This window comes from Terrapene carolina, unplaced genomic scaffold, assembly GCF_002925995.2.
Source record: "Terrapene carolina triunguis isolate 2854851 unplaced genomic scaffold, T_m_triunguis-2.0 Scaffold85, whole genome shotgun sequence".
NCBI lineage: Eukaryota > Metazoa > Chordata > Testudines > Emydidae > Terrapene > Terrapene triunguis.
In genome coordinates, this window is record NW_020664436.1 from 23,498,247 (window position 1) to 23,518,297 (window position 20,051).

A 20,051-nucleotide genomic window follows, 5' to 3' on the forward strand; every position below is an offset into this window, starting at 1 on the left:
ACTACACCTATGTTGCATGCAGGGTTGAATAAAGTACATACCTTGTTAGAATGGGTCACAGCTTCTGAGTCACTAAGAGTGGACTATATATAGCACTTGAAGAAAAAGCAATTGCTTACCTGTGTAGGAATGCAGGACTGGAAGCAGGGGTAGTCAGTAGGCAGACTGCGGACCAAATCTGGACTGCCAAAAGCTTTTGAACAGACTGAAATCTTTTATTTACTTATTATTATTATCATCATTATTGTTATTTTTTATATTATTTTTCTCTGGAGTCTGGACCTTGACTATACCTTGACCAAGAAATTTGGACCTTGACAAAAAATAATTGATTACTCCTGATCTGGAAGGGACCTCCTGGATCAGAAAGTCCAGCCTCCTGCTATTGCAGGCAACCTAGTCATGTAATTCTGTCTTTAAATTTATCAAGCTCCATCTTAAAACTAGTTAGGTTGGTTTTCCCCCACTACTCATATTGGAAGGCTGTTCTAGAACATCACTCCTGTCTGATAATTAGAAACCTTCTAATTTCCAGCCTAAACTTTTGTAAACATTTGTAACTGGAGTTTTTAGAGATTTGTTCTCCATATAAATATATATTCCAAGACCCACCCTCGATCCCTTCTGTTATGGAGTTCTATAGCATCTGGATTTTGCGGTGGAGAAGGAACTGAGGGTTGGTTGGGTGAGACCTCCCTTTATGCCTTCAGTGCAAAGCACAAAGACACTCGGTGCATGCTTGGCCCTAACGGACACTGCTGGCCAAAAGATTCCAATCTACTCGAGAGCATGGTGTGTGTGTACAACACATTTCAAACTCAAGTTACTGTGCAGATAAGTAATTTCTCTTTGCCAGTGCCTCAAAGGGCCTGAAATTTTTGAGAGCTAAGGTTGTTCCTAATGTTATGAAGGCCAGGAGTCAATATGCAAGAGTAGGAATCCAAGCAAACATACCTTTAGAGAAGCAGCATTTCAGGTGAATAGTTATCTCTTCTCTCACTAATAATTCAAAAACCAGCTAAATAGGCTTTCCTAAAACTATTTGGAAAATCTCTCCTTAGGGTGAAGGCCAAACATGTTTTATCCGCAAAGAATAACATTTCAGAAAACTCTGACTGAAAAGAAGGCTTTAAGTAGGTTTTGTAACCTAACCCAGTGGCTCTCAACCTCTCCAGACTACTGTACACCTTTCAGGAGTCTGATTTGTCTTGTGTAACCCCAAGTTTCACCTCACTTAAAAACAACTTGCTTACAAAATCAAACATACAAATACTAAAGTGTCACAGCACACTATTACTGAAAAATTGCTTACTTTCTCATTTTTACCATGTAATTATAAAATAAATCAATTGGAATATAAATATTGTACTTACATTTCAGTGTATAGTAAATAGAGCAGTCTAAACAAGTCATTGTTTGTATGGAATTTTAGTTTGTACTAACTTTGCTAGTGCTTTTTATATAGCCTGTTGTAAAACTAGGCAAATATCTAGATGAGCTGATGCACCCTCTGCGTACCCCCAGGGGTACATGTACCCCTGGTTGAGAACCACTGATTTAACTCGTGTCCCTTAATACTCTAATCAAGGCTCCTCTACCTCTTGTGCTGTTTGGGAAATAACTAATATGTAATCAGAAGAACGGTTCTTGGAGTTTCTCAAACCATGATTGGAAGCGCTTGGTAATACCAGAAAGAGACTTACAGATTACTCTATATTAATGCTAATAAAGTAACATATTAAATGAACAGACAAGCAAATGAACCGACCTTTTCATTGAATGGACAAAGAAAGTTATGTGAATTCCCCAGCTTCTGCTACTTATATGAATATACTGGATATTCTATTATAATATTGTCCATAATAATTCTGTATGCCTCTTGTTAACATTGTTTCTTTGGCTACTATAGCCATTTTTCATTTGCATGTGAAGAAACAAGAGGATGAAATAAGGTCCATTTTGGAAGTGGGGGAGAGATGTAGAGAATATTTATTCCTATAGGGATGGATTTTGGTGATGCAGAATGCCAAATTATTAGAATATAGATTTCCTTTTAGATGGTAAAAATAGTATAGAAAGCAATGGGTTACATATGAATTTAACAGCCTCTTTTTTTTTTTTTTTTTTCTTTTCTTTCTTTCTTTTCCCCCTCCCCCCCCTTCAGGGACTCAATATTCACTTTCAATGGACCTTTTCAAATCCCATTCCTTTTTGCATAGTTTTTCATGGCTCTTTAAAGGAGGCACTGCAGTGGTAATTGCTAAGTCATTTAAGATACCTCTCCTGGATTCTGAGGATGACTGGTTGCATTTTGCTGAGCAAATCTTCAGTTGAAGATCAGAATTAGTTGGCTCATGACCCTGCAAAAACTGCTGGTAAATTTGGATCATAATCTCAGGTTGAAAGCTGCTGAACTGGACACTCAAGTGCAGTGACTGCAGACAAACTCAGTAGCCATTACGTGCTTAACCAGTGTTGTTTTAAGTTAGGCTTTCATTACTTTTCACTATTCACATTGGGAAGAAATACTTGAGCAATTTTAACTCAAAATTAATATTTTTATAGGAATTTGACTATAAATAATACAAAATCCCTTTATTACAAAACTCTGCAGCCTAACATCTCAAATTTCTAGTGGGCACTAACAACAACTCTTTAAGACTGAGGATTATTTTTATAGTTCAGTTAATATAGTCCAAACACAATTAGGGCATGATCGAGCTAAAGGCTACTTTTTATGGCAACTGGCCTACAAAAGTTCTGACCTCTTCAGCAGAGGCTATTCAGAATTTTGGGGACCCATAGAATGTCTGCACCATTTCTTTCCCAAAACCAGAGTCTGACGCTATCCTGCATTTCAGTAAATGTCAGTCAGGATCTTTAAAACAATGTCAGATGAGTGCAATGAACCATTTTAGGGACCCCTACTATGTTTTACGGGGAGTGGGTGCTTAGCTGGGGTAGAGTTTCTAATAGGCAATACATGGACCGAAGATTTCAATTTAAGTATAAATATATTTTAAACCCAGCTACTGAGGGATCCCATCCCACAGCCCTCCACTTGTCATTTTCAGTTGTCAGGTTAATAGTTTGGGGTTCTTAGCAACGGGATGGAGATTTCTGTATTGACATTCCTTTCCTGTGACTACTAGGTTGACCTGTTGTAGAGCCAAGATCTGTGACCTTCCAGTACTTCTGCAGTTCAGGAGGCTGCGGGTATTTTTGTCTAGATCAGCTTTTTTAATTGGTATAACAATGAGTAATTTAAGTTGATAGTATTCAGGAGTTGAATGTGCTTGGAAGTTATGTAATGTAGAACTTTAATTCTGTAGGTCTTAAAACTCTCCATACCCCCGTACTGACAAGAATCTTCCACTAAAATTCCAATAGACTTCTCTGCTTTCTTAAAGATCCTGTAGATGTGGAAAGAGGAGATGATGTACTGGCAAGAAAAGTTTTCAGAGCTGTTCTTGTTCAGTTTTACTAAACCCTGAGTTAATTCTTTACGGTCTCATTTTAAACATCCATTCAGCTAATATTCACCACAACAGTGAAACTCAACGAACAGCTTGTGCTTCATTAGAACATTTGATCTGTTTTTGGTAAAGGGTATCAGGCTCTTATTCATTTCAGTTGAAGTTGTTCCATTGCTGTTAAGATAGCTGGCACATAGCCTTGGCATTGTGAGAAAGGAAACTGTAGCCAGTTGATAAGGGAATCTTGAGCTAATTAAATTTCAGCTGGCATGTTATATTATGCCCAGTGAAATAAATGGTCAGTCATACTGTTGGATGGCTTAACCTTATTTATGGTCTGAATTGGGGGTGGAGCATCAGCCAGTTTTGAAACCCTCTTATTCATAAAAGTAAATCCATCTTTTTTTTTTTTTTTTTTTTTACTTTTGTTTTGATTGGTGGAAACAGAAGAAGCTAATCTTATGGCAAGTCAGTATGCATGTTTTCAATAAAGGTACAGTGAGTATTTGTTGCTGTACTACAATGCTGCCAGAGTGAGTTGGCCGAAAGTCTGATTACTTCTTACCTTTTAAAGGTGTGCTGTCAACTTGAAATCTGATTAATTTAAAAAGAGTTAGTCTCCAATATTAAACCTGCCATGAGTACTTTTGCCAGTTTTTGTGGTTGTAAAGCTATATTTATAAAAAATGTATTCCTTTTCTATTGGTGTGTGAAAGACCCCCTGAAAGGAGAAAGCTGACTACAGTGAAATGATACAACCCCCCCCCCCAAACTTTCAAAACAAAAAATGTGGGGGGGGAGAATGGCCCAATCTCCCCAAACCTCTAGTTTATTTATTTATTTATTTTTTTTACAGTACACTTAGGTATTACTTGTAAGAGTAGATAAAACATCTTCACATAGGAGTGTCCCCCCCCCCCCAGTTTCTCCCCCCCCCCCAAGACTCCTACCTTATAATTTACAAAATCAAGCTCTTTTAAAGCCCACAATAAACTGAAATGTTTCAATCAATATTTAAGTAAAAAATGTTTCTTGTTAAACATTTATCTGCATTATTTGCACCTCAAACACTGCAGCATTGAGAGCTTGAAAATGAAACTGATTATAAACAAGACTAAAACTGACTTCATTTATCTTGCTCGAGCTGAGAGAAATTTAAAAAATAGACTAGTATCAGTAGTGGAAAAATAATTTTAAAATATTTTTAAATCTTGGGTATAGGCAACATAGGGAAACACAGTAACTTGATAGCGTACCTCTATATAAGGAAAGGTGGCACTCTGTACATTAATTCACTGTCACTTTTGGATGCTTGGTTTACATTCCATGCAAGTGAGCATCATGGAATCACTTTAAACTTTAGTGGACATTTGTCCTCATTACATGGCTAATGTTTGGTAGCCGTTCTTTGAGAGAAGCCAGGAATGAAACCAGAGGAATGTTTCAGGTTAGGATTGAGTAATGTCGGGAAGTTTTTGCATTACGTTCCCAAGCATGCTGGTTTTTAATCACTCCTATTTATTGAAATTCAAAATAAAAGGATAGGGATGAGAAGGAACTTAAGTAAAAACTGATATGTTCAAATAGGCTTCAGTGGAGAAAATGCAATGAAAGTGGATAGGTCTCCGATGTGCTCCATGATACCAGTGGGATGAGCAGACTCCACAGTGGAGGACTCCATACAAAACTGGTGGTTTAGGAGGGAGTGGGTGAGTATCCCAATTGATCTAAGTTGTCCATGTACAGCAGGAAGGAAGTGGAATTTCCCAGAGGACCTGTCTGGTTGGAGACCAGGACCTGTCTGGTTGGAGACCAGACCCTGCCTCTGATGGGATGATACATGGGAATCTGAAGAGATTCTCTCAGAAACTCCCTCTCAACAAGTCTTCTCTTGTGGCTTTTACCACTGAAATGGATAATCTGGCCATTAGAGCTGTTGTTTCAGTTCGTATGTCTACCGACTGATGAAGGCTATGTTGCATTCAGAAGACTTTCTTAGTAATCACAAAGGCTAGAAAATTACTCTTTTTTTTAGAATGTTGGAGCCTGGTAACAGGCCTCAGTCACCTTGGTGGGCTTGGTGTTAATTACTTTTTCCTATAATAGTAATGAATTTATGGGAATGAAACATTGTTAGTGGACTAGCCTGGTACTTGAAAAATATAAATCTAATTTTATACCTATTTTTAGCAAATGTACACTCAAATTGTTTCTGCACTTATCTTTGAGCAGCAGATCACCATTTGGTCATAATATTGCAATTCTGTCAAAGTGAGCCAGTATAATAACAATCTGCTATAACAGTTTATACAAGCACAAATGGTAACTGTTTCTGGAGGTAGAACAACATGTTAGCTTTCCATTCCATTTAGTGTGCTTGGGGGGAAAATAAAAGAACCTATCATAACTGAGTAATTTTACCAATTAGTTACGTCAGTTATTGATTTTAGAATTACACCTCTACCCCGCTATAACGTGACCCGATATAACACAGGTTCGCATATAGCGCGGTAGCAGTGGGGCTCGGGCGGCGCTTTAAAGGATCCGGGGCTCTGGCTGCTGCGGGGAGCCCCAGGTCCTTTAAATCACCGCTAGAGCCCTGCTGCTGCTACCCTGGGGTTGTGGCAGCGGGGCTCGGCCAGCGATTTAAAGGGCTCGGGCTCCCTGGAGCTCTTTAAATCACTGCTGGAGCCCTGCCGCCCCTACCCCGATATAATGGCGTTTCATCTATAACGCGGTAGGGATTTTTGGCTCCCCACAACCGCATTATGTCGGGGTAGAGGTATACCTACATAGGATATGCTTAGTTTTATTCATAATATTAATACTTATGTTAAAATAAAAAAGTATCTAAATATGGGATGATTTGGGAATTCAAAGCTCTTGTGTTAAAAGGACACAAAGTTAAAACACATTTTTCTGACTAAGTTTGACCTACTGTTGTAATGCATAAGATTAGTTATGCTTAAGCTAGGAGACAATACATACTTTTCTTGTCAGTTTTCTTTGTGCATTTGACAGGTCTCTGTGTATCAACAGTTTCCTCGATTGTGTTATCTAATCATTCAATCTCCCCTGTTTGGAATCTTTCACACATCAGCAGGGAAGAGATATAGTTAATACTAATATAGGAAAGGGTGAGGTAAAACTACAAAATTTGCAGAGGGGACTTGGGAGTAGGGGTAGTACTTGAAGATGCATTTAACTTGCTTTATAATTGACAGTGTTTCAAGTTAATGGTATCCCTTTGAAAACGACCAACCAAAGCATTACTGGGTCTTGACCCCACTAATGAGTTTTTCTGTACTGTTGCAGAAAAACACAAATTTTTGCAGTGTAGGTACACTCTAGAGTCTGGAGATTAGCTTCAAAGGAAAAGATGAATCAGGGCTTCTTTAAATAGTCCCTTTTGTAACCTATTTTTTCTCCAAAAATGTTTTTATTTCACTTAAATTTAGGCACCTTCATTTCCCCCCCCCCCCCCCCGCACTGCATGAAACAATGTGTAACTCCTCTTTCCTTCTGTAGTGGAAGGAACATGGTCAAGTACTCTATTCTGACTTCTCTTTAACATTTCATTTTTTAAATACCCTTTAAAAAGCTTGTCAACGATTCTTTAAGGTAAATGGTTTTTGTTTCAAATCTGTGAACTTAACTGGAAAGCATTATTTTTTGGAGACCGTTGTTATTTATATTGTGGTACAATACAGGTCCAAGCCTGTTTTGCTAGGCATGTGCAAACATAACAAAAACAGCCTCTGGTCTGAAAAGCTTACAGTCTAGGTAAGTAATGTAAGTGAAGTCCTGACTTAAAATAGTTCTGGAGATAGCTTTCTGTTCTTTGCTGCTGCTGTTAAATTTAAAAAAAAGTCAGTGTAAATTAGAGGGGTGTGTGTGGCAAATTTAAATTTGTGCTTTAAGACAGAGGTGGGCAAACTTTTTGTCCCTAGGGCCACATCCGGTACAGAAATTGTATGGAGGGCTGGGGGAGGCTGTGCCTCCCTAAACAGTGAGGTGTGGCCTGTCCCCCGCCCCCTATCCAGCCCCCTGGAATCCCCCCCAACCCCCCTCCCGCTCCACACCCCTGACTGCCCCCTCCCCCGGGGACTCCAGCGTCCTATCCAAACACCCCTGCTCTCTGCCCCTTGACCATCACCTGGGGACGCCTGTCCCCTATCCAATCCCCCCTGCTCCCCACCCTGTGACTGCCCCACTGGGGCCCCCCACACCCTATCCAACCCTCCCTGCTCGCCCCGCCCCACGTTACCTGTGGGGTGGGGGAAAGGGGGGCTCAGTCCTTTCCCTGTGCATTTCCCTTGCTTGTTTAGCTGCTCTCCCTGGCAGTCGGGCAGGGCTCACTCCCTGTCTGGGCTTGGCTGCTGGGGACAAGGGCCAAGCATGTGGGGGGTGGAAGGGGGCTCTGGCTTGCTCTGCCACTGGCCCCGGCAGCAGGGCCCAGGCCCCTTGACCGCCTCCCTGCAACGCCCCCTGACCGTGCTGCCCTGGAGCACCAGATCTGGTGGTGCTATAGCTGAGCCACCTGGCCGCAGCTGCAGCCATGCTGCCCAGGTGCTGGGGGAACTGTGACTGTGAGGGAGGCAGGAAGGGAGGGGAGCCCCGCTCACCACGCTGCTGCTGGAGAGTTGGGCTGGCTCCTCCGCAAGCCTGTCCTGACCCCGCTCCCTGGCAGGAGCTCAGGGGCCAGAGGGAAGGGTCCTGCCGGCCAGATGTGGCTTGCGGGCCATAGTTTGCCCCCCTCTGTTCTAAGAGGTGCCAAACTTAAAGCACAGAAACGGAAGCAATCCTTTTAACCATAGAATAGAGCCTTTTCAGGCAGTACCAATGCGAGCGTCCCCTGCTCTTCTGACATTGTGTTTCAGCTGTGTTTAGGGGGAGCATGTTTTGGGGGAGCATTGTCCATGCCCATTCTGTCATTGTTATATTATCTAGAGACTGCTAACAAAGGTGTTAATTATGGTGAACTTTCCACTTGGAGCCGATCTGTGGCTACCCCATTCATCTAGGCCACTGAATGATGATCAGATAGTACCTGCTCTTAAGTGCTGCTCACCTGAGCCAGATTTGAGCTGTTGATCTGTCAGTAAACAGAACTACAAAAGAAAAGACCTACAGAAGAAGGAATTGATGTCCCATTATTTTATCTATGTTTAGCAGTCTAATCTCACCTCATGGACTTGAAAAAACAAAATTTGAAAAATTTAAGTAAATATAGGAAATAAGCTGGTAACACAGCTTTTAAAGAAAAGCTACTGTATAACAAAGGATTCTGCATTTTTTAGATTAAATTTAAATTTTCAAAATTTTAAAGCAGCTGGTGAGATATTGTGAGCTAGGAAGTGGATGTTGCTTCTGTTAATAGAACTTGGACTTTGTGCCTTTGATTATTGAAGTTGAACCTGGATAGGAACCAACTAGCTGTGACAAATTCGGTAGAAGATGGAAGTAAAGCTGGTGGGTTACAGGATTCATTTAGAGGACTACAGTCATTCATTTAGAGGGAAACTGTCATCAGCTTCAATTGAGGGTTTAGGGCTGCCCCTTTCTAGTATGGTTTGCAAACTTAGGTTACTTTTGGATCCTTGGCTGTATCTTAATGTGGCGTTACCAGCAGTAGCTCATAGTACTTTTTCCATCTGTGACTGATCAAGAAGTTGTAGTCTTTCTTTGATCTGGATCTGACCTGAGTTATCCATGCTTTTGTCACTTCCAGACTGGATTATTGTCATGTGCTGTATGTGGTGTGGCCTTTGAGAAATCTCTGTAGTGTAGACATTAGCTGGTGCAGAACTCCATGGCCTGCTTTCTGAGTGTGGTGGATAGGCATGAGCACACAGTACTTCAGCTATATGCTCTGTACTGGTTTCCTGTTTACTCCCAGGAGCATTTCTAGGTGCTACTGTTACGCTCCCAAATCTGAGATGTTTTGTAATTCATTTCTTTAAAAGATTGCCTTCTTTCCTATGTTGTGCAATTATAGTTAAGGCACAGTGGGGTGGTTCAGTTGTTCAGTGCTTGGCACTGTTTTCATGGGGTCAGTAGCAGGGCATTCACAATTAAAAAAACATGCTTTTGGAACTTGTTCCCTCAATCATCAAAGCCTGCGTTTGGCAAGCTTTGGATCCTGCTGTAAGTCTATTTTTTCCCCCGCATCTCCCTTAAGTCAGATTCTTGTTTCAACATTTTTTGTCTTGTTTGTTGGCTATCTTAAGTCAGTGAAGGCTTATGAATGGTACTAGTGTTTAAGTTTTGGGATCAGTATGTTCTTAATTGTACTATACTAAAAGACCCATCAATTAAAAATTACTACTTCAGTATCTCAATTTGCTGACCAACAGGTAGTGTTTCTGAAGTTTCATCTGCCATTAAGAGACTAGCATTCACAGTGTGGGGATGACACATCAGTGACACATAATTCTTAAAGGCATGTGAAAGACTGTGTGTGGCCATTCTCCGTAGAGGGCTAATTTCCATTTTTTAATTATAGTCCTTGAGTTGCAGTAAAAATTTGGGACTACTTACTCTCCTCAATCCATAGCATATCTCCTATTAATTTCAATGGGAGGTTTGCCCAGAGATCAAGCATGGTATGTAGTAACTAAACTGATTTATTACTTAATTTGTTCAATACTTTATCATTGCATTCAGTATTATTACTGAATGGGGAAAATGTGCTTACATTTAGGAACACTTCTATTTCTGGCGTTTGTTTCTCTTCCTTTCCCCTTCTTTTTTGCTTCCCTGTGTCTTGTCCTTTTTGCATTTCCTTCCTTGCAGCAACTCCCAACTCTTCCTCATTGACTGCTTAAAATAAGTTGTGAAATAGTTAGTTTACACTTTGAAATATCATTAGGTTTTAGAATGAACACGCCAGTGGAATGGGGAGTTCACACCTTTGAGCCATTGTTTCAAGGTTTCTGCAGACTTGGGCTGACATTTCATTGGTTTATGCTCTGACATTTGGAAGACTTGTTTTACAGCTACTAGAAACACTTTTTAAAATGAAAACTTAGATTCTGCAAATTCTGAATCTCCCATGTTGTTCACAAATATATTGTATGGGCCAGATCCTACCCATGGGCTGTGTGTATGACACCTTTGATCTGAAGTATTATTATTAGTCTTTTTCTAGGAAGTATGGTATATTGAAAAGCCTGACTATCCTCCAGTTTGCTGAGAAGGTTGCTGCTAATTGGACTTGTGGTGGCATGTATATAAGAACTCTCATCTTGCAGGAATACATCTGAGAGGATGGAGGTGCATATTTGCTATCTTGAAATCATTCTTGTGTCCAGATCATCGTGTTGCTCTGTCTTCCAAATGCAAGACTTGTAAGATGGCTTAAGAATGAGCATTTACTGTTTTGTAAGGCTGCCAAGTACTCAGTCTCCTTGTTCGTTGTCTGGTGGGGGATTTCCCCCTTCTATTCTTTCAAATGGGTGGAAGAGGACAAAAACTGTTTTTACTTAGTTTTATTTCAGAGGAATTTTTTAGCTTTCAGTTCCTGCTAACTAGTCTTTCTCCTTGGTTCATTCTCGTCTTGAATGGTGTCTATTTGGCGCCGTTTCCTTGACTTGTTTTCTCACTTTTGTCCCTCACAGGGTAGCACTTACCCAGTGTTGTCCACAGCAGTTATGATTGACTCTTGTGACAGAACTCTAGTCGTCAAACTTAATGATTACTTGCTGTGAAAGATTGTCAGCCTTGTGGAATCCTATCCCCCATTGGTATAGGAAGAGCAAATCTTTTTGAAGGGTATATCCTTTCTTTTTTCATTATAGTCACTATAATGGTAAAGGGCAGTCTAGTAGACTTTGTGCCTGGTTTTGGTAATCTTTCATGATGGGTTTTCAAAGTTTGGTATAAACAAATTTGGAACAGATCTAGCCAAGTCCCTTATTAGATTGCTGACATCTGGTGATACAACTGATTGACTTTTTGTGGAGTGTGTGTGTGTGTGTGTGTGTGTGTGTGTGTGTGTGTGTGTTGCAGGGGGAAGTAGGTGTTTCTTCCACAATTCTTTTGTTCTCTTCCCGTTGACATCCCTGATTGCAAGTGACCCTCCCAAGGAGAAATGGATGCTGCTCCCTCTTAACTAGTCAGTACTTATCTGTTGGCCAGAGTGCATTATTTGAGAGCTTCTGCACTCTGAAGTGGTGTCTGCACTAGGGAATCATAACAAATACAAATTCTTACAAACTGATTCAGTTGAATCTATGGTAGAACTGATAGTTTTTCCGGTTGGCTGGTGAGTCTTGCCCACGTGCTCAGGGTTTAATTGATCGCTATATTTGGGGTCGGGAAGGAATTTTCCTCCAGGGCAGATTGGCAGAGGCCCTGGAGGTTTTTTGCCTTCCTCTGCAGCATGGGGCACGGATCATTTGCTGGAGGATTCTCTGCACCTTGAGGTCTTTAAACCACGATTTGAGGACTTCATTAACTCAGGCATAGGTTAGGGGTTTGTTACAGGAGTGGGTGGGTGAGATTCTGTGGCCTGCATTGTGCAGGAGGTCAGACTAGATGATCATAATGTTCCCTTCTGACCTTAAAGTCTATGATTTTGTGACTTCTCTAGGTTTGGTGCTGGTCCTGCATCTACTTAAAAGGTGGGTAGTAAATTCTATAATTATAGTAAGTTTAGGCCTTAACATAGGCGATCATAATTTCAAATATCTCATTTTTTTTAAACCTGTATTTAATTTAAATAATTTTTTTAAAAAATCTGATTTTTTTGAGATTTTTAACAAACATTGGTTTTTATCCATCCTGACCTTTCCACATAATCAACTACTATTTACATTTTTATCTAGTTTTCATTCAAAAATTTTATAAGCACCAAGATGCTACCCAGTTAATCAGAGTAAATATAGGGTAGTATGTCATGCCTAGACTGGAGAACAGATGTTGGCAGCATTAAATACTATACAATATGTACAAATTCTCCACTTTAAAATGTGCTTCTTACACATTTGTGCTGAATACCTGTTTTAAAGAGGTGTGATTATAGCAGCAAGCCTTTCTGTTCATTAAGAATTTTAGTTAGTCACTGAGACTTTGATTTGAGCACTAAACATAGATTGTGTAATCTTAATCTGTTTTCAAACATACACTGTGTACCTCAACAGTGTTAAAAAAAACATATACTAATATGTTAACCTTCCTATTAAATTGGGTCCAATTCTACTAACCCTCCTTGCACAAAACTTATTTAAGTCAAGAAAGCTAACTTGTAAGCTAAATTCCAGTATTAAAGTTCCTGTTGTGCCTTTAATTAGAAATAAGATAAATTTTAAACAAAGAATGAAGCAGCTAGCTAAATAGGGTTGCCTACTCTCCAGGATTGGCCAGGAGTCTCCAGGAATTAAAGATTAATCTTTAAAGATTGTCGTGTGATGAAATCTCCAGGAATGCATTCAACCAAAATTGGCAATCCTATGGCTAAAGCCAGTATTAGTGATTCCTTTTATTCATGAAATGTCTCCTGGTACTCGGAAATAATGAATTATCCTTCTAATCTTTTATAACATTGGGTGGGGAGGGGAAATAATTAATTTTACACACAACTCCCTATATTAAATTTGTAATGTATTATTCAAGGATGGTACTCATAAGGGGTCTAGTATAGATTGCACGACTTGACATAAATGCATGACTCGACACTGCTAGTCTCTCAGCCACACAATGTTGATTATTGCAGAGAGATTAAATTTGGTTAAATCTTAAACATCTACTCTGTATTATCAAGATTGTTTGTCAGGAAAAGGCCTTGCAGTTCTGCATTACAGGGAAGGAAACATGCTTATTTGGACCTAGAGGGGACATTGGTACCAGATGCAGGTTTTGAAGGAAGTGGAACACTTTTATACACTCTCTATTTATACAAGCACTTAACTTAGTCTCCTGAAATCTATACTGTAAATTCTGTTTCAAAGTCTTGGGTGGGGAAAAGCTCCAAGTTAATGAATGCAGGAATAGCTTTAGGAGCGGGTCTGTTTTTCTGTGGAAAATGTTTCCAGTTTTTCTAGTACAAAGTAAAACACTAAAACGTTTGTTACAGATTATAGATGAACATTTAACAAATGCCCTATGCTCATGTTATTTTGTGTGTGTGTGTGTGGGGGGGGGGGGGGTTGTGACTGTTATGGTATAGAACACCTTATTTCTGGTAATTACAAACTTTTGAGGTACTATAAATAAATAGAACTTTGTGTCCTAGCTGTATGAGGAAGGAGAGGGAAAGTCCAAAGTAAGAAATAGACATAAGCTTCCTACATCAACAATATATATAAATTAATAAAAAGATAGGGACACACCTATAGTCATTCTCTTTAAAAGCTTTTAACGTCTGCCAATTTTGACAAAGAAAGTGTACCCGCAGAAGGTTTGGAGATTTGCTTGGAGTTAGTGAGCACCCAAAAATAAATAGTACGTCTTTCTGCTGCGCGTTTACTTCTCCATTATTTTCAATATTGCCTTCCAGAGGGTTAGATAGAAATAAAAATAAAGGTATTACACCTTAATTTTATCTATCTATCTATACACATATATATCATATAATGGAAGAACATAGTGTGATTTCATTGTACATATATATAACTGCTGTATCCTTAAGTAGCAAAATGAAAACTCTTAAATATGAATAACTTTGCAGTACATGAGAACACATTTATATTGTTTTGGGCAAAGAAAAAAATACATTTCACAGACACTATGGAAACTGTAAGCTTTCTAATTTTCCTTTAGAGTAATTCAGTTGGGGGGATGGCTAGGGGGGAATGAATAATAAAGCAATATATGTAAATATAGTATGCAATATCGGTTTATTGCAGTTTGCTTTCCATTTTGCAGTCACTGTTACTGATATGACCAATATATATTAGCTAGATAAAGTGTCACAGCAAAACTATTTTCTTTTAGTATTTGCTTCTGCTACTAATAGACTCTAAAGTAAAAATAAATAAAGCTAGTTTCTAAGCATTGATAGTATTTTAGATTCACATGAATCATAGAAAACACACTCAAGCATTACTGACAACTGACTTTAAACATATTTATTGGAAATTCTACATTAAAGGATTAGATGGTGATAATGGGGTTTTCATTGTACTATCTTAAAAAGGGCTGGTGGGTCTGTGTCTTCAGATGGCTTTAATAGATTCAATAGACAAAATTTAAATTGTACGATCCAGTCTCCAGGATCAAGTCAAGAAACAGTAAATGAAGAGAATCTTCCTGTAACTTACTCATTTGGTTTCCTTCCAGATTTACAAATTTGTGGAAGCTATGTGTTCTAACTACGTAACTTTTCTTCCCTAACTTTTCTTCCCTGGATGCACTTAAGTGTCTTTGAGGGAGTATTTTCTGGTGGTTAGAAGAGCCTGGTATGGGAAGCAGGATTCATAGGTTTTACTCTTGATTCTCACTGACTCAGTGAATGATCTTCAAGTCATTAGGAGAAAATTGAGACAGAGAGGCTCTGTTACATGAGTTTAGTAGTACCTGTTTCATCTGGGTGTTAAGGCTTAATATCTGTAATGGACGTATGTGGCACGTCTCATCCAAACATCTCAAATAACTTATTGTATATATTTTAGTATTCCTTTAAATTTGGATGGAGGTGCAGATGAAATAACAGCTGGGGATAGGTGTGGGTGAGGCTGGATCCAGCAAAAACTGGACTCAGCTTTCAAAGCAGTGCAAGTTCTAGAATACCAGACACTGGTTCTGTGGTAGACTGACATTTTTTCAAAAGAGAGGTTGTCTTTCTACAGAAGCCAATGTCTTGCTTTTCAAAACTAGCTTCATTTTTCATTCATTAATTCCTGTGTATAAAAAACAGGAAGTTACAGAACACTAATATGACATTCTTTGGTATCATAAACCCACAAAATCTAAACAATACTGAATTAATCTTCCTGTGGCAACAGTGATAAATGTTGACCTTGCCAAATATTAGGTCATGTTTCTCTGTGTAATATGTTTACTTAATGTAAGATCCTGTAACAGTGAATGCATTTAAGGAATTAAGCAAACTCTGAATTTTGTGGGTTTTGTGGCTTTGAGACTTCTGCCATAGTGTCATATTAGCTTAGCTTTTTGCATTAATGTGACTATATGTCCATACTTTAAGATTCACCAAATTTTAAACTTGTATTTACTGACACCATCTTTAACAAAGGGTATATTCTAATTTCTCTACGTAGGACTATATTTGTGTTTAAATGTTAAAATATGTAGGTTGGCTTTTACTCTTGTAGCAAGATCTTCTTTCCTATTTATAATTAACGCATAGAAACTTTAGGCTGTAATAATAGTCTTTACTGAATGAACCTTAAATGCTTTTAAAACCTGCTATTAAAATATCCTCCCATCTATGTGCCAAGCAGCAATTTCTTGCATTTGGAATAAACTCTATAATACCCTATGTTTGTCTATATTATAGAAAGAAATATTTTAAAAAAAGCTTTGCCTCCAGAAATCCTCTCCCAACCACAATATCAAAACATAGTGCCGGCAAAGCATGCACTGAAAGATTTCAAATTGGGAGGGGCATGTTTTTAAAATGTTAAGCAAGGCATAAGCTGTACAATTCTTGTTGATTATAATAAGATTAGCATGACTGAAACTTTGCTCAGCCATTTGAAAATTTAGGGTTAGGGTTTGAAATTCTGAGCTAAATTTGTTAGTCTAACTTTAACTCAATCAGTGATGCCTAGGCTTAGAAAGGATCTGTAGACAATGGGCCTTCATTAAGTCTAGTTTGGGGGGGGGAGGGGGTGGAGAGGAAGCCATCATACCCTTTGCAAAAATGCAAAAGTCATAATTTTAGTTTAAAAAGAAAATAAATATTGTGTATGATTATAGGTACTCGGGTATTATGATGATGGGTGGCAGTATAAAATCCTTAGATTTTCATGTGAAATTGCTTATCATGGGAAATAATTCAGATTGACTTAATTCACAAAAAATGGAATCTGCCACTTGTCCATTCTTCTGTGGCAGGTTTGTTTTATATATAAAAACATTTTGAATGAATGACTTTTAAAACGTAGGCTTTAAGTTTTCATTTGCAGATCTGCCTTTCATTGTGGAGTCATTCAAACAGGTAGGGAGTAAGGAAATATCAAGCAGAACTTCTGTCTCGAGGATTTTTGTTCAGAGTCTTTCAGTGAGTCAGGTCTTGTGGAGCTGAAAGTAAAGAGAATATTTTTTGTTCTTGTAAATTGTTTCCATAGCTACACCAGTTCAGGGAGCTTTCAATGGATGCTGATGCCTATTAACAGGTGTGAGTTGGAGTAAAAGCTTTAATTGTGAACTGACATAGATGAAGTGCAGAAATCCATTTTTACAGGTAGGAGAAATGTCTGTTTGGTTCATATGGTGATTCTTTGATTGCAGGCAATGGTGGCTTGTTATCCAGGCAATGGAACAGGATATGTGCGTCATGTTGATAATCCAAATGGAGACGGAAGATGTGTCACATGTATATATTATCTTAATAAAGACTGGGATGCCAAGGTATGTAGTTTCTCTTCCTATATGAGAGAAATTAACAAATTTTTTCCACTGTGTGTGTGTGTGTGTGTTTAGGATTCCTGCTCCTGGTCCTGAAGCTTTTCATTGAGCTCCATATCACTTACTTTATATTTTAATTTAAATAAAATAAGAGAACTCCTTGTACACCTTGGTGAGGTGTACCAAATAGTAAGCATTATTGCTTCAGGGTTTTGAAGGATATTGATTGAACCTCCTGGAGTGGGAGGCTGGAAAGGGCTAATAAGCTTAATATGGTATATACTTTTTGTATGTCTTATTTGACATAAAATAAGCCAATTACACTAGTATCTGAGCACCCCAGATACCTAAAAATTATGATAAGCATATGTATGAATACACATTAATGCAGGGGTTCTCAAACTGGGGGTCGGGACCTCTCAGAGGGTCACAAGGTTATTACATGGGGGGTCGCGAGCTGTCAGCCTCCACCCCAAACCTGCTTTGCCTCCAGCATTTATAATGGTGTTAAATTAAAAACACTTTTTTAATATATTTATCAGGGAGTCACACTCAGAGGCTTGCTATGTGAAAGGGGTCACCAGTACAAAAGTTTGAGAACCACTGCATTAATGTAATATAAACAGAACAAACCTCTTTCCCAATTGATATTAAACAAAAAGTAACTGAAGAGGGAATGTATTAATGAGATTAGTATGAAAGTACAAATGAAAGATACTACATTTGCTTCAGCTTTGCGTGTGGGTTTTTAAATTTTTTTTTTTTTTTTTTTTTTTTAATTTTGAGTCAAGCTGGTGTTAAACAGTAGCCAACACCCATTCTGCCTGAAGGGAGAAGCTGGAGGTTAAGGAGTTGTTTTAAAAACACCAGTTGTACCATTTTAACTATATCAGTAGAGTTTAAAGCAATACAACCCCCTCTAGTATGGACTCAATTATACCAGCATTAAGATGCTATATATACTCATACAGGAAGAGGAATAAGCTATACCGGTAAAGCACCTTTATAGTTGCATAACTGCAACCATTCTAGGGGGTTGTACCGGTGTAACTATTGTGTTGGGTTGTTTTAAATCACCGCCAATCAAAATAGTCATACCAGTACAAAAATAGCTTATAGACCAGGCCTAAGACTTAGAAAAGATCTTTTATGAGCTCCCCAAAATTCTAATGTATTTTATGGCAGAATTAATAAATTCAGGTTCTGAAGGATGTCTCCCTTGACTGGAATCTTGTTGGCAGTATAAGATAATGTCTTCACTATATTGTTGATATACTGGCAAAGCCTTTGTGATATAAACTAGCCCACAGACTACTAAATGGGTACCATGGCTGTAGCGATCACTGTTCTGATCATTCTGTGTGCAGGATCTAATAGAAATCTCCATTTGGCTTTTAGCCAGTAGTTTTCTTGTTACTCTCTAGGATTTGGGGCTTGACTAATATGTCTAAATGCAGTTAACACTATGGAAGTGATGGTAGCTAATCCTGGTTCAGTACAGCTGAACAAGATTCGCAGAGCTATAACATGAATTCAGACCCTGACAAAGATTGCATTGCCGAGGGACTAAGGAGCAATCAGTTATGCGGAGATTATTCCCTATTATGTACAGAAGGAAAGCTCACTCATGATTGTCTGAAAAGTCATGTGATTTATCAATACATTTCTGTTGCTTAGCACCTTAAAAGTGAGAGAACTGAAATGGTGAGGAATATTAACCAATCTGATCTGATCTGCAAATCCCTGCGCTTAACTGGCCACAGCTGAGTTCAGTGATGATGATTTTCATGTTCAAAGGTTTTCATGACACTGTCTACTTCACTCTACAGCCCTGTGGGGTAGATGGTATACTTGTGTACAATTTGAAGATCTGAAAACTGAGTTGGAGTGAGTGTAAGTAACCAGGTCAGGGGGAGCCCACAAAGCCTGCACCTCTGACCCCTCTATGCAAAATGGTAAACCGCTTTCATTTAAAAAGTAAGTTACTAGCCCATTCTGGCATGGCTGCATCCTTCAAACTGTAAAGAGATTGGTAGGGCTGAACATTTTGATGATTTTTCCTTTAAAAATCGTGGTTTACTCAAGGGTCTTAGCAGCAGCTGCCCAGACTGGCATTTGGAGCACTGATGACTTTAATTTTATTGGGGGGGGGGGAGTTATGCCACAGAGAAGGGGCAAAGATTAGCTCATGACTTTGAGGAGGCTTTCACTAGGTGTGGTGAGTTCTTTCCTGTTCACTGATTAAACTACCTGTAGCTGACCTGCCTCGCCTGAATTACCAGTATGATTTCTGGCCCCAAGGAGAAGCACAAATTGGTGGAGGAGCAGAATAGAGCCAGTCCACCCCATATCCTCGACAGTAGCAGCAGCCTTCCTAGGAGAGGGGTGAACGGATTACAGGAATGAAGAATGGGCAGGCTCTTGTGACGTAGAAGGGAGGCATCATTGAGTGGAGAAGGGACAGAAGAAGGGGAAAAAAAAGAACCATAGCCTCCCCATAATCAACAAACTACTGTCTTCCTCTGGAGAAAATGAAGGCCCATTGAAAACAATGTCAGAGTTGTTCTAGAGATGCCACGATAGCGTATATACTAAAGTACTAGAATGGCTATGTATTGCTAAAAAACTAGGGATATGATACCCTCAGAGCAACCGGCTGGAGGGAGGCGCAATGTGACCAAAGACGACCAGGATCTTTAGAAATATATTCATTGTGAGTAACTCTCTCCTTTTTCTGATGTTGGTATTCTGTAGATATGCATAGTCACCCACCTATTTAAGAGCTCCAAGTTTGGAAGGGCTTGAAATAAGTGGACAGTGACATGGCACCCAAAGAACAATGATTCCCCAAAAGCTTAAAAAAAGAGTTGTCAACTTTTTCTTATTTTAAATTACAGCTTCATGATTTTTTAAACATATCATTAGCAAATCAATAATCGCCCTTGGAGAGAGTGAAACCTTGTGGGACTCAGAATTAGAACTCTGCTATTCTGGGCTGTGTTGATTTTGCTTTGTGGTTTCGGTCACCAACTTAACATCTGT

At 39.0% G+C, this 20,051-nt stretch overlaps 1 protein-coding gene across 2 annotated transcripts in view; it reads left to right on the forward strand.

Annotated features, from left to right (window-relative positions):
• The window catches only part of EGLN1 (egl-9 family hypoxia inducible factor 1), a 42,800-nt gene that overhangs the window by 14,029 nt on the left and 8,720 nt on the right, over window positions 1–20,051 (forward strand). For both annotated transcript variants that reach the window (XR_002908998.2, XM_024215926.2), the window contains exon 2: window positions 16,893–17,012. Coding sequence is in view for 1 of the 2 variants with exons in the window: in XM_024215926.2 (XP_024071694.1) it covers window positions 16,893–17,012 (120 nt within the window). In the remaining variant the exon portion in view is untranslated. The remainder of the gene's footprint in view (window positions 1–16,892; window positions 17,013–20,051) is intronic.